This window comes from Gossypium hirsutum, chromosome D07 (assembly GCF_007990345.1).
Source record: "Gossypium hirsutum isolate 1008001.06 chromosome D07, Gossypium_hirsutum_v2.1, whole genome shotgun sequence".
Taxonomy (NCBI): domain Eukaryota; kingdom Viridiplantae; phylum Streptophyta; class Magnoliopsida; order Malvales; family Malvaceae; genus Gossypium; species Gossypium hirsutum.
In genome coordinates, this window is record NC_053443.1 from 12,561,704 (window position 1) to 12,576,896 (window position 15,193).

At 30.4% G+C, this 15,193-nt stretch overlaps 2 protein-coding genes across 4 annotated transcripts; both read left to right on the plus strand.

Annotated features, from left to right (window-relative positions):
• Positions 1-33: 33 nt before the first annotated feature.
• On the plus strand, positions 34-4,129 carry LOC107954059 (ethylene-responsive transcription factor-like protein At4g13040). Of its 3 annotated transcripts, none has more exons than XM_016889528.2 (7): positions 34-463; positions 1,279-1,395; positions 1,555-1,685; positions 2,284-2,362; positions 3,170-3,350; positions 3,536-3,657; positions 3,760-4,129. In XM_016889528.2, the coding sequence occupies exons 2-7, from the start codon at positions 1,353-1,355 to the stop codon at positions 3,885-3,887; spliced, it is 684 nt and encodes a 227-aa protein (XP_016745017.1). In that variant the 5' UTR covers positions 34-463; positions 1,279-1,352; the 3' UTR covers positions 3,888-4,129. The 3 variants fall into 3 exon arrangements, with proteins under 3 accessions (XP_016745017.1, XP_016745016.1, XP_016745018.1); XM_016889527.2 differs by having other exon boundaries at positions 38-427; XM_016889529.2 differs by lacking the exon at positions 34-463 and adding an exon at positions 779-918.
• Positions 4,130-5,619: 1,490 nt separating this feature from the next.
• Positions 5,620-7,537, plus strand: LOC107954060 (uncharacterized). Its single transcript, XM_016889530.2, has 4 exons — positions 5,620-5,816; positions 5,920-6,033; positions 6,906-7,010; positions 7,112-7,537. Exons 1-4 carry the CDS (start codon positions 5,720-5,722, stop codon positions 7,360-7,362), a joined length of 567 nt encoding a protein of 188 aa, XP_016745019.1. The 5' UTR covers positions 5,620-5,719; the 3' UTR covers positions 7,363-7,537.
• Positions 7,538-15,193: the final 7,656 nt, after the last annotated feature.

The window sequence follows — 15,193 nt, forward strand, 5'->3', positions numbered from 1 at the left end:
TTAACTAGAAAAAAAATACTCAACCTTTGGTCATTGGACATTGGTCATTGCTTTGCTTTGACTTTTATTTTTATTTTTCTCTCTCCATATACCGGCAGCTATCCTCCGCCACCCTTTGATAAAAGAAAAAGGGCTCAAATAATTTTAACAAAAGGTGGTAAAAAGATAAATAGATGCATGAGCCACCACCACCACCGCCGCCGCCGCCACCATCACAACCACCACCAACTTGTTAAAAACACTCTCCTTCATTCTTTTCTTCCTTCATCATCTTTCCCTTTAGAAACAAAACACTGAATATTTTATGCAACCCCCTTTATTTTTCTTTCTATTTTTACCTGATTATTTTTAGCTTTAAGCCTTTAACCTTAAAAAAAGAACCTGTCTTTCTATCCCTTTGCTCTCATCGGTTTCTCAGTGTCTTTGTGTAAGCTACTACCTTTTTTTTCTTTCTCTTTCTCAGGTACCAAACAGCTGAAAATGAAACAATGGCTATTTATGATTTTATCTTCTTCTGTGTAATGGCTGATGGTTTTTGAAGTTCCTGGGCATGGAATCATCTTCATTTTTTTGCTTTGATGGGTTTAGGCCTTTTGGCTTTCTGGGTTTTCCTTTCCTTTTATTTATTTATTTATTTTTGTGTGTGTGTGTGTGTGTTTTTACTGTCTCTGTTTCCATGGAAGGTGGTAGGTTGGTGGGGTTGACTTATTTTCCACAGAGAGAAAATTGGGATTTTTTTTTCTTAAGGCAGACTTATTAGACTTTCAAATGATGGATGTTTTGGCTTTTGATTAATTTATATTATCTTTTATTTTATACATTAAAAGAAATTACTGCATAGTCACCTTGCTCCCTTATCCGGAGCCTGGTGAACTTTGAGAACTGACTCACTGAGTACACTGAGAAACATTTGCATTGGTTTGTTCATATCGTTCTTTGATTTCATTTATGAGTAGTTTCTCTTTTACCAGAAAATCAACTTTGTTGTTTGTTTATGTAAAGCATTAATGAAATCAAATGTAGCTGATGATGAGAAAATAGTTGATTAATATCTGGGAATTTCACTGGCAATTCCAGTTTTCCTTGAAGTTCTTTGTCTAAATTACTTGCATTGATTCATATTTCTTATGACCTTCCTTTTTTATTTTGACCCTTTTTCTCCTTTAGCTGTATATAAATATGATTGTTGATATTTGTTTATTTATGTTGTTGTTTTCCTATTGTGTTATTCTTTAATCCACTTCTAAGTTCTAACTAGCTCATTTTTGGTAATCTTAGGAGCACATATATAAGGATTAATGCAAAGGACGACCGATTAAACCGTTGTTCATTGAATAAAACGGGTTGCGAACATGGTGAGCTTACGGAGACGGAAGCTTCTTGGACTCTGCTCTGGTAAACTTTTAATTGAGATGTGCTTTATATTGCATAATCAATATGCTTCTGTTGATAGCAATGAATATGAACTTTCACTATGTATTGTGTATTTAGGGTCGGTTTGTTTGAGCGAATTAGAAATACTTTTAATCAAACAAGTTTAGTGACCTTTTGTAGGGAAGAGTTCGTTTCTCAGTCCACTTTCTAGATTCTTTTGTAACGGAAATCCACCGGAAAGTTCGAGTCAAAATGCAAAATCAATCAGTGTGCATCCCATGCCCTCAGATCCCGTCAACCATATTCATGGGGTAAGAATGCATCACAGTTTCACCGTTTACTTTGACCTCTTGGTTGCATTTATGCAAGTTTGTTGTTTACTATTTCTTTTACCATTTCGTATGAACTTATCACTTGCAGAGATTCTGTTATCGTTCTTCCCTCGGTTAGGGATGCTTTTGCCTCACTTATGTCATCTTATTGTACACTTTGACATATTTATGAACATATTTTAGTGTTCATGGTTGGTACATGCTACTTGTTTGGACCCCCTTTATCTGATCTCGATGAGAACCATTGAATACGAAGGTTTATGTCTTCATCTGTAATGCCAATGGTAATGATTGTATCCTTGTTCTATGTATGCTATGTCTGTGATCATGAGATTCCTCGGCTCCTCTGCCGATTTGGAGGAACGATAAGGAATGTTTGGTCATTCCATTGCATCCTGGGGTACCCCCAGTTGTTGATTAAAATTGTATTTTAAGTGCCTCCGTATATAGCATACTGGAAATGTACTTTGTATCAGTATCATGATAGGTAAAATACTGAATGGCACGTACTATTCAATTTCCATTTCCATTTCTATTACACAGTTCTGTATTATAACTATTCGGTGCTGATTACCAGAAAAGCATTGTTAAGGTTCACTCTGGATCACCAAATGTTTCTGGTTCATCAAAAGAGCCTCATTATCAACCTTTTTCAGGTTTGTCTCTTAAGAAACTTCCGGTTTTGCATATTTTTTAAATCAATCAAGCTGGAAAACTTTTACATTGTTTACGGCCTTTTTTTTTTTTCTATGTTATCCTTAGTAAGATAGAAAATGAACCCAAATATAGCGCCTTTCTTTCAGGTACTCTGCCTTTTGATGCATGTACAAAATACATAAATTAGGTCATTTTCATGAAATAGAGATATTGTATACTAGAAGGAACTTAGGCATGACGGACCTTAGGCCATTTATGTTGGTTTTATGCTGTGGTCGTTTACTTCCTCTTTGGTAGTGCATCTGTTATTGCAATGGCTTTTAGTTTATGTTCCCCCAGGTTATGCTAAAACTCTCTGAAAGCTTTTTCCCTCGTGCCCTTTACTCTCTTGTATGGTAGTACAAAGTTATTGCACAATTCATTCATCAAAAATTCATAGTTTTGAACCCATTAGTTCAAGCACTGCAGTAAGGTAAATTACTGACCGAGAATGATTTTGCGAAATGATGTTATGGAAATGGTTTTATCTTCAGATACTTAAAGGCACAAAACCTGGACTGTTTTAACTATTAGAATCCTGTTGGTGTGGTTGACGTAAATACATAAGCAATTCGAGGAAGATATAGTATTTGACCCATGTTTGTAGGTTAGAATGAAGAGGAAAATAATGTGTCGCTGTCCCGGTTCACACCATGTTGCTTCTAGATAAAGCATGTCAGTACTCATCAGCATCAAGACTTGATGCTTCAAGCCATTTTAGCTTCTACATTTTGACTGATGCCAATGTACGATTTTATTGTTTATAGGGCAAACGATTAAGCGGAGGAAAAGGCATAGGAGGAAGCATGTTCAAAACCAAGAACCGTGTCTCATGAGGGGTGTATACTTCAAAAATATGAAATGGCAGGCTGCAATAAAAGTTGACAAGAAGCAGATTCACTTAGGGACTGTTGGTTCGCAAGAAGAAGCTGCTCGTTTATATGATAGGTGATAATAAGTTAGGCTTTTTATGTTGTTCGTAATGATTGTTAATGAATTTCTTCAAAAATGTTCATATAAGTCTATGATAAATACATACGGGATGGTACGTATGAAAAATCTATAAAGGTATATGTGTTCCTAGCCTCTTGTAAAGGATTCGGAACTCATTGGTTGATATTTTTAATCTGTAGAGCTGCATTCATGTGCGGAAGGGAACCGAACTTTGAGCTTCCTGAGGAGGAAAAGCAAGAGCTTAGTAGATTCAAGTGGGATGAGTTCTTGGCATACACTCGTCGTTCGATTACCAACAAAAGTAAACCCTTTCTTCACGGTTTTAAACCTTATTATCTTGACTTTTTATGATCTAATCAAACACTTAAACGTGTTTATTTTATAATTGAATATGATATTACAGAATACAAGCAAAGACTCGGGGTCGAACCCCAGAAGAGATCCGAACCTGTAATAGAGAACAGCGACCTGGACAGCAAACGAGGAGCCGATAGCTCCTCGGCTTCTGAAGAGGTAGGGCCAGATACTTAAGCTTCATGAAGAAAAAAAAGATGAATGGTTTGTGAGGCTGAATAATCTGAGTTTTTAAGGTAATTTAATTGAATCCTAGTTGAAAGGTGTCCATTTTTTAGTGCATTGAAGGCATCTATTAGAGCCAATCAATATATATATATAGATCTCATTATCTATAGTGCTTTAGCCCTTGTAATAAGTGGTAAAAAATATTATGTCAAGATTGATGAAAGCCATGCAAATGCTAAGATTTGCTTTAATTTTAGTTTTTTAAACCCCCAAAGCAGAACCTAGACATTGAAACTTGTTTTGATGTCATTTTCTGCGGTCCCTTTTTACTGCAAAAGATGCTTGAATGCTCCAACATGCCTTAAAATTCTAATGGACTTAAACAGTCTGTTCTTTTATCTAATTATATTTATGATTTCATCTTCACATGAACTCCAGATATATTTACAAAAACTTTTATACACGAAGCTCTAAACCAATCCCAAAATCTTATAAATCAAATCCAAAATTCCCAAATCAAATAAACAAAGTTAACCAAAACATAACTATGCAGACTAAATAAATAAACTTAATATTCAATTAAGCTATAACAAAATAATTTTTATGCCTAAAATTATGTAAAATGTTATCCACATTTGGATTATGTTTGAATTTTAAAGTCATTGGAATTTTTGTACTTAAATACTACTGAGGTTCAAATCATAAAATAGATGATAACACCTTTGATTAAAAATAAAACAATGCAACTGAATTTTGCAAGATTCATCCAGGATTTCAATTTTTTTAATATTTTTTTTATATATCTTGGAATAATTTCACCAATTGGTACCTCTAGATAAAATCAATATTCAAATATGTCAAATTTTATGCCATATGCAGATCATCGGTCTATTAAACACAAATGAAAACCTAACCATTGGAATAGTGATAAATGCTTGTCAAATGCTTAATATGATATGAGTAAAATCTTTTTCCATCTCTACCCTTTACTAATATTTTATTGATAAAAATTAATAGGGTAAATTACACCATTAGTCATTAAACTATGGATAAATTTTTATTTTAGTCACTTAACTAAAAAAGTTATAACTTGGTCATTGAACTATTCAAAAGTTTTCATTTAAATCACTAGGCTATTAAAACCGATGTTATATGGCTTTCTTTGTTTGCACTGTCTGAACCAATCAAAAGCTCTCTATCCCCATCCCTTCTACAGTTCAGTTTTTTTTTCATGAAACAACTTTTAATGTTACAAATCTACGAACCAAAATCCAAACAGCTTTTTTCTTCGATCTCCAACAATGATAGTCAGATCGACTTGGATCTAAAGTATGTTCTTCTACTTGTCGGTAGGTGTTATTCCACTGTACCAATCGTCGAATCGTCACTTGGAGCTTTCTGGCGAAACTTTAAAAAAAAAAACTTAACAACCTAATGACTCAAATAAAAACTTTTGAATAATTTAGTGACTTAAATAAAAACTTTCGAATAGTTCAATGACCAAATTGTAACTTTTTTAGTTAAGCGACCGAAACAAAAACTTACTTATAGTCTAGTGACTAATGATGTAGTTTACCCTTCATTTTAATAGAACAAAGACTAAATTGATCTATTTAATAATGTAGGAACTAATTTGACCTAGTCTCTATAATAGAGGGACTTAACAGCTACTTTCGCCCAAAAAAAACTTAACAAAAACTCTGGGTTTTGGCCTTTGGGCCTTTCCTTGCAAGTATAACAACATGTCGGGACCCGACCCAACATAACTCTCTAGCCTAAGTCCCTGTCCACAGTATGTCTCTAGTTCGTTGAACCCAGAAAAAGGTTTCCGAACTGAAACTATGGCATCCCCAAACCAACAAGGAGACTCCCCATCACCATCATCATCAACCTCCGTGGACTGGCGGCGTCGGATATTGATCCCGACGGTCCTTGCAGGTCTTTTGTCTTTTGCCCTCTCTCTCACACTTTTAGTACTGTTTGTTCATTGAAACACCAGGATTCATGAATGTCAGGCGTGGTTCTCTTTATTTTTAAACAGGGGTTGCCGGTGGAGGCGTTGGGTTGGTGTCAAAGCATCGGAAAGTGTACGGCCTCGCTAATATTTCAGCTACTTACGCCACTAATTTCGCTATTGTCACCGGCTGCTATTGTGGTATTCTTTCTTTATTTACTATTAATTTCAGTATTTGTTAAACCCAAATTCCCCCCCCCCAATCGTAAATTAGTTAAGAAAATGTTGAATTGTGTGCAATTTTAAGAGCAATCGAAAAGGTACTTAAATGAATTCCTGCTCCTAATTTTATGCCATTGGTTGTGATGGTAGATCATATTTTCTTTAGCTGCCTTCGTTTGTACTCGTATATAAATGCAAGTCATGATAAAGTTTTGCTTTGATCTTTCGAAATAAACGAGTTGCTTGTAATGAATTCGCTTTGCACGGAATATATTTCCGTGACATAGTCGTTAACGGGAGTGATGTTGGTGGAAAAATTTAAGTAAATTGTGGGACTAGCTTTCTTGACTTGGATAACTATTTGGTTGTTTGACACCACGGATTGGTGAGTTCGGAAGGAAATGAACGAGGGTAGAATGTCGTATTAGTTTTATTAGGGAGTTTATTCGTTTTTCGTCTTGTCGGTCATAAGAATCGGGAAAGCATTCTCTTTCTCATAACATAATCTGGTACCATACTCGTGGTCATGTTTGAGTTAGCATCATAGTGTTTAATGCAGACTCCTCCATTCGAGATTTAGCCTATAGCAGAGATACAGAAAGAAAACTACTCTCTCGTTTTTCGGTTTTGATTTGTAGTAGTATTATTGGATAAAAATATGTTACTTTGAGGTCGATATGACTTTGCTTATACGAAAATTATAGTTTAGTATTAGTAGATCAACCTAGGTTGATGATGTCGTGTATTCCGCATTGGGAAATGCATTAAACTTGTAACAGGCCTCGAATGCTATTAACAGTAAATCGGGATGTTGCTTCCTTGAACCTTTTTCTTCTCCTTAATTCGTGCAGGAGCACGGGAGTTTGTAACAGCTACTCGTAAAACCGGACCTGATGATCTACTGAATTCTGCAATAGCTGGATTTGGTACCGGTGCTATACTGGGTCGTCTTCAAGGTAAATTTCATCAGTCCCTCTCGCTTTCTCTCCATGTGCTTGTGTGATTCTGTGCCAGTGCTATTTTTAAAAGGGTTTTTTTTTTTCCTGTGGCATTTTAGGTGGTCAATTCGGTGCTTATCGCTATTCACTCATCTTTGCTGTTGTTGGGACAGCAGTCGATTTTGCTGCACTTAAGTTAAGACCTAAATTACATGATTTCAGTGAATCTATGTTTGACAAGAGCAGTTCGTTGAAATTGCCCGAATGGTCTCCTATACAAGTGCTAGATGAAGAAGCACTTGCTGCAAAACGAGCTCGAGAAGAAAAACTGTATGGACAAAGAAAAGCTCTAAACAAAGAAGAATCGTGAAAGCGGGCTATGATTCGTGTATTTTTGTCTTTAGTTTCTTACATATGATTATTGGCAATAATGTTTTTCTGATGGTGCTAGTTCAGCTGCTTGGCAGCTTGCTTTCAGAATATTGTAATAACATTCTTTGTTAACATTAGCGATAATTTCAGATTCCGAACATCTTTCAATGATTCCTCAAATTCTACAATATTTGATATATCTGAGCATTTCTAACAGGTCTCTTGATTCTTGAGCATCTCTAGGTCTTTCTTATTATTGGTTTGTAATGCTTCCTCCGAGGGCTCTAATCTGTTTGGACTTAGAGCCAATAATTGGGCCTTGAGGAAAGCTAAATCCATCACGTCCATTTGCTTGAAATTGGGCCTTGATGCTCGCATTAGATTTAATGTATCGTTTTTGTTTGTGTTGAAAAAAATCTACTAAAGAGAATTAGGAGACACATGTTAATTAGGTTTTAAAACGACATCATTGATTCAATTCCTTCCTCCACTATTGATGTCGCTATTGACTTTGGTTGGAAAATATATAAATGGGAAAATATGGATGATTACAGTGCATTTGAAAAACCGGTGCAACTATTTAGTTGGAAAATAAATAAAGGGGAATACATGGGTAATTAAGAAATTTACTTCAATTTCCAGATCGGAGGAGGAAACGAATGAGATAGTGGGGCAAGACGGCAGCGGAAGCATATTGGAGGCTAGATCCAGCATTTTTTTATGTTATTTAATATGGGTTTTTTTATGGAGATTTAAGGGATTAATTTAAAATTTTTGTAATTTTTAGAGGGACTAAAAGAATAATTTTTCCTTTTTTTGCTGGTCCAATCAGCACTTTGTTAAAGGTTTAACAGTTAAGTGACCATTTTGGTCAATTTTTCTAATGATGGTGACGAATTTGACAAAAAAAAAATAGAACCATTAAAATAGGAACAACACTATTTTAGGGTGACCTCCAGTGTAGTTTACTTTTTTTATTTAGAACATTTTTAAATAATTACTATTGTAATAAGTTATATTTATTTATTAAAAATGTTTTAAAATTAATTTAATACTATTGGCATAAGTGACAAATTTTATATTTATACCAATAGTAAATACCAATTAAAATATAAAAATAACAAAAATATTTTTACCGGTGGAAATCATTACTAAATCTGTCACTATATATAGTAATTATGTGACCTTATCACCCATAAGGAATTGCTTGTTGGAATACTAAATAACAAAACAATTTTTATTAACGGAATCATCGTCGGTATAGTCTAAAAGGCATATACCAACAAATTTTGTTCGTTACTAAAATGTTATACCGAAGCATTCCCTATAGCAACAATTTAAGTTTTGCCGAGGTATACTATTTGTTTCCTTATAGCAACAACAGAATCACTGCTTTCCCATTTTCCTTTCCTAATTTGGCCTAAACTCAACAATGTTTCCCCTACATGCATTACATGCATTTCATTGATGCAATATTGTGGAATCATAACTAATTCATGCACATTGAACTAGAATGGCGAATACTCATAAACCTATGCGACCTTACAACATCCTTAGCTTTTCAAGGGTTGAGTGCAAAAACTCACCTGATATTTCTTCGCCTTGTTCGCTTAGCTTTTCGGACGCTGAAGCTTTATTTCTCCTAGCAGCTAAGTAAAACAACCAATTCATGGTTTAAGCTTAGTAATTTTGGTTTAAAAACTTAATTTTCCATAAACATGCAGAATCTTTAAAATGGGTTATGGAAGTCCTTAACTTTGGTTCCTAAATCTTATGTATTCTAAAGGACTTAGAATCTTACTAGCTTACCGGATCCTTTATTTTCCCGACCCAAAATTCATGATCACCACTCCATGCAAAGCTTCCCGTAATCATCCCGTCTTCGGAGCAACAAAGAAGATGAATAAAGAGAAGAAAATGAAACATAATTGAGATGAATCCTCTCCTGGAAATCACATCTCGGCTATTTATAGCCCTTTTCTCTCGGTCTTCAACCGTTTAGGAGCCCTCCATTAAAAATCATTATGTCTCCCTGTAAGAGACAAGCTAGTTCTAACCCAAACGAACTAGACTTGGTTCTCAACCCTGTCCAAAAAATAAATAGACTAAATTCTTAAATTTAAAAGTACATAGACCAAATTTCAAATTTAAAAAAGTATAAATGGTTTTAAAAATTAAATATAAATTTGTTAATTAATAAAAAAATATTTAAAAGTAATATTGTAACATGAAATAGATAAAAAAATTTATAATTTACATAAATAAAGGAAATGTTATTTGTATCCCATTTATTAAAAATTTTGATTAATTCATAGTTTAATTAAAGTAAATATGAAAAGAAATTAAAAAAATCATATATAGATTCATTCAATTAGATCAATGATTGTACAATTAACGTCATAACTCATTCAATTACATTAGTATTAGAGAAATATACAATTGCTCAATACTCTTCAAATTGGTTCTACACCATAATGGAAATATATTTGTATACAGACCCAATTCAATTGGTTCAATGTCATAAGCATTCAATTAAGTTTATAATTAGAGGAATGCACAATTGATAAATACTCTTAAATTGATAAAATATTTAGAATTAAACATTGGTGGTCCTAAGTTTTGATACATTTCACTATATGGTATTGAATTCTAAACATATATATTCAATGTTGTGTTTACATTGACCAGTTTAATTGGATCAATGGTTGTATGAATAATTATACAATTCATTCAATTGGATCATTGGTTATACGGTTAATGTCACAATTTATTCGATTGCAGTAGTAATTAGAAGAATGTACAATTGATCAGTACTTTTAAAAATACATATGCACTAAAATGTCATTACCTTCACAATTAGATCAATAGTTGTATAATGAATGTCATAACTCATTGAATTACATTTGTAATTAGATTAATATACGATTGGTCAATACTCTTCAAGTTACTAGACTACAATGTTAATACATTCGTATATAGATTCGATTCATTTGGTTCAATGTCATAATCATTCAATTACATTAATAGTTAAAGGAATATTGCATAGTTGATAAATACTCTTAAATTGATAAAAAAATTTAAAATTAAACCTCGGTAGCTTTGATACATTTCACTATAGGATATTGAATTCCAAAAGTTGTAGTCAAGGACAAAATTGAGTGAATTTAAAAATTAAACAAGTTCAAAACCAATTAAGAATCATAATATAAATATATAAGTAGAGAAACACTAAATCATAAACTTTTAAATTGAAATTACTCCAAAATAATAATAAAAAGCGTGAAAGGTTTGACCTTTATTTTTATATTTAATATATATTAAATACTTTTATTTACATTTTCCAAAATTTTATTATACTTTTCTCAAAAATCCAATATGGCAGTCTGACATTTAATTCCAATAATTAATTATTTTTGGATTAAAAAAATCCCATCTTAAACATTACCCTTTTTTTCCTCTGATATTGTTTGATTTATGTTAAACAATGCCAATAATTGTGCAACTTATCACTAACCAATAAAGTGCCACCAAATTTACATTACTATATTTTTGCCGACAATTTTCCTAAGTCATTAACCCTTCTATCAAATCAGTGGGCAAGGACTTGCCTACTTCTAATCGAAACGCACATGACATGATTCATTTTTTGTGATAAAATTTAGATATTTCCCTTTTCTTTTCTTTTTCCATCCAATTCTAATAACAATTTACGCTTAAATAATTATTTAAAATTTAGGGCACTTTTTATAAAAATAATATTAATTACAAAAACAAATATAGAAACAAATTAAGTATAAAAATGAGGTATTTACTGTAATAGTTTTTGATATCGTTTGACACATTGGCGGCACCAATAATTTTTTTTTAAAAAATTCGAGAGATCAATAAAAAAAACTAAAAAAGTTTTGAAAAAATTTGTGCTGCCGCTTAACACGTTAACGGAAAAAAGTTCTAATAGGAAGAGAAAAAAGAGAAGCTAAAAAAGTGAACGAAAAACTAGTTTATGGTTCCAACACCAAACAATAGAATTTTCCCAACATTTAATGTCTTACGGGTCTTTCCATACATTTAATGCTTTAATACATTTTTCCTACATTTGATGATTTTTCTCTATATTTAATCCTTAAAACAATAGGTTTTTTTTTTCTATTTAATTAAGGGTGTTGCTTGACACATTGGTGCACTAATTATTATTATTTTTAATTTTTTTCCTTGTCATATTTATTTTTAAAAGAAATTCGTTGGTACCGTCATATGTGAGGGGACACCCAAAATTATTGTAGTAAATATTTTATTTTCGTAGTTAATTTGTTTTTACTTTATTTTATAATCACTTTATTTTTAATATCATTTTTATAAAAAAAACCCATATTTAAATATTTGAATTTGCTAGTAATTGATTTAAGGAATCATAACATCACAGGGAAAATGACACACGCCCAATAATCAAAGACCTTTCATCTAAAACAAATTAGAATAAACAATAAAAGTATATTTAATTTATGTTTGTAGTATACTTTTTTCACATTATAATGCGTTTCTTGAGATATATTAAAAAGGTGGTTTCTAACTTTATTTTTTTTTCACATTATAACGCGTTTATTGAAAGAAAGTTAGAAATCATTTTTTTTTCCATTAAAAAATGGGTTGAATTTTATTTTTGGCAAAATAATATTATAATTGTTTTCTGATAATTAAAAAAATATAAAATTACTTGAGATTAAAATCAAATTATTATACTTATAATATAATATTTTGTGATTTGATGAAGAATTATGTTGATATTAAATTTGATAAATGTTGGAATGTTAAGATTAGAGTATGATTGGCAAATTTAGAAAGGATGATATTTTGTCTTCAAGCTTTTATTACAGAAGGTAGGAAGAAAAAATCGTTTACGATGGTTGGCTACAAGTCGCAGTCAAAGGTTGCAGTTATAGAAGGAATAAAACAAATTAATGTTACATGAGATAAACAAAAAAGATTGTAGATAAATAATGATGATATGAATCTAAACTGATTATTGTGTGAAACCATTTTTGGTTCCCACTATATTTGTTTACATGTTATTATCTAATTTTTGAATCACGTTGATGTTATCACAAAAATTATTTTAACGCATTTTTAAGAATGTAATGTTCTTTTATAAAATTACCTTTTAAATAAAAAATAATATTAATGAATATTAATATTTTTCAATTATTTTTACATTAATAAATATTTAAATTATTCCAAAAGTTATGAATTTTTTACATGTGGATCAAATTCGATGCATGAATATGTTAAAGATTGTGAAAATGTACAAATGTACTTATAAATTAAATTATATTAGTATATTGTGTATATAGCTTAAAATAATAAACCACTTGAACCATTTCTAATGTTAACAAAAATATGTTTCTAATGTTATATAATTTTTATATATAATAAACCACGTAAACACATAAAACCAGTTGTGTATAAATTATTTTTCAACGCTTTAAAAAAATTTGAAGTTATAAAAAAATATTGATTTATAATCAAATTCTAGGTTTATCAATAACTATTTTTTTTTAATTTCAAGGTTTTCACATATTATATGATTAGCTTGAGTTTGAATATACTGTCTATGACCGGGTCGAAAACCCGTCTAAAAAGTGAGAGGATTTTGGTAAAAATATAGGCCTAAAAAATGAGTTTAGGTAAAAAATAAGGTGCATTTAGAAAATAGGTTGGGTCTCGATAAAGCTTTTCGGCTCGGTCCTGGCCTGACTTGAATTTGCAAAAAAGAAAGAAACTGCTGTTTTCTCACTGTTTTGTTGTCATTTCACTATTATATTGCTATTATTTTATTGTTATTGTTAATTTTATTTCTATTTTAGAGGTATTTACTTGCTAAATTGTACGTTAGTTAAATATAAAGATTTTTTAAAAATTTATTTTCAATTTGTTAGGAAATATTTATTTGAATGTTTCTAGTGTTTTTGATGCATTATATATATATTTACAATATAAAAAAATTTAATATAGGCTGAATCAGACTTGAGTTTTAGCGTTTTTACTTGGGTCAAGCTTGGGTAAAATTTTAGGCCTATTTTTCGAGACAAACCTATCAAATAGGCTTAAAACTTTGTCAAGACCCGACCTGACCCGACCCATGAACAAATTTAAATTTAAATAATCATTGTACCAAAAAATATACATTTAAAAAGTTTGTCAAAGTTTTCATTATTGAAAGCTTAAAGTTGGAGCTATGTTTTTTTCTACAAAAAATGATCAAAAAGCAATTAATTGAAGTCGTAAAGATCGGGAAACAAAAGAATAGGTAGTAGCTACTTTTTTTAGATGAATAAGTTAATACGTTAAATTCAAATAAAAGAATGAGTAATTTTTTCAGTTTCCATCTACACGGGAAAATAATATAGAAAAGTAATTCCCGATAAAATATTTATGTTACCAGGAAGCTAAACTAATTTTTTCGTACAAAAAGTTGGAATCCTTAGAAAATGAGATTTTTTTTATCATACATTTAAATGATGTCATTTTTAAAAAATGTAAAAAATGAAAAAACCTCAAAACCTTATAATTTCATTCAAAACTCATTTACGTAAATAACAGTCGCATGAATAAATATCAAACACCAATTACCAAAAAGAATTAAAACTCTAAATTTTATCATAAAAAAGTTATGGATAAATGTCAAATATAAATATTTTTTTAATACAATATTAGAATAGAGGATAGGACAATACGATTTAAATTCGTGTTAAACAGATATCTGACAATAACTTTAACTATCACTTCAGTCAAATAAAAAAAATATAAATCTTTTGGACCATTAATATTCGATGCACTAACAACATATAATTTTATACATAATTAATGAATCATCTAATGTCACATGATTAGTAATAGAGGCAACGTTAGAGAAGGCAGGCAAAGGCCTTAGCCTTCTCTAAAATATACATTAGTCTTTAGTTTTTTTTTTTCATAAATTACTAAATTGAATTTAATGCTAAAATTATATTTTAACTCTTTAAAACTTAAATTTTAGTTTTGACCTAAAAAATAAAAATTTATATTTTAGTCTTATAAATATTATAAATACTTATTTTAATACAATAATAAAATTATATTTTATTTCTCTAAAACAATTTATAATTCAAATCCACCTTTTCAAAAAATATTTTTAACTTCATTTCTTATTAGGAATAAAATTTAATGAATTTAATTTTGACATTTATGATGTAACACGATTTTATATATTGGTGGCGTATTATAGTATCAAATATTAACTCAAAATAGTATGAACATTAAATATTAATTGTTATAGAGAATCTATACTTTTATTATTTAAGTGTTTAACTAAGTTAGTGTCACTTTCAACTGAGTCATCAACTCAGTTGTTAAATTATGGAAATGACATTTCGTAATTAAAGTATGTTATATTATTCGAAGATATTCTTGTATTTTTCATTTAAAAAAACAGTAAAAATATGCGTATGATAAAATTTAAACTCAAACAAATTATATTAATAAAACCTTTACTTTACCACTTAATTATTTTTTTTATATTCTTATACATTTTAATTTTGTACTCAAAAAGAAACAAAGCTTATGTGGCACTGCTTATATGCTACAATCTGGTGCACTAATATGAAAACAAATGTAGTTAATAGGTTTCATTAAAAAAAATCTTGTAAGTTACCATAAAAGACAGATTTACATATGGAAACAAAAAGATTTAGTTAAAAGTAATCAAATATTAAAATATTTTTTTAAAAATAAAAGATAAAAAATTTAAAAAATTCAGCCCAAGATAATAAAAGATAAAAAAACGAATTTTTATG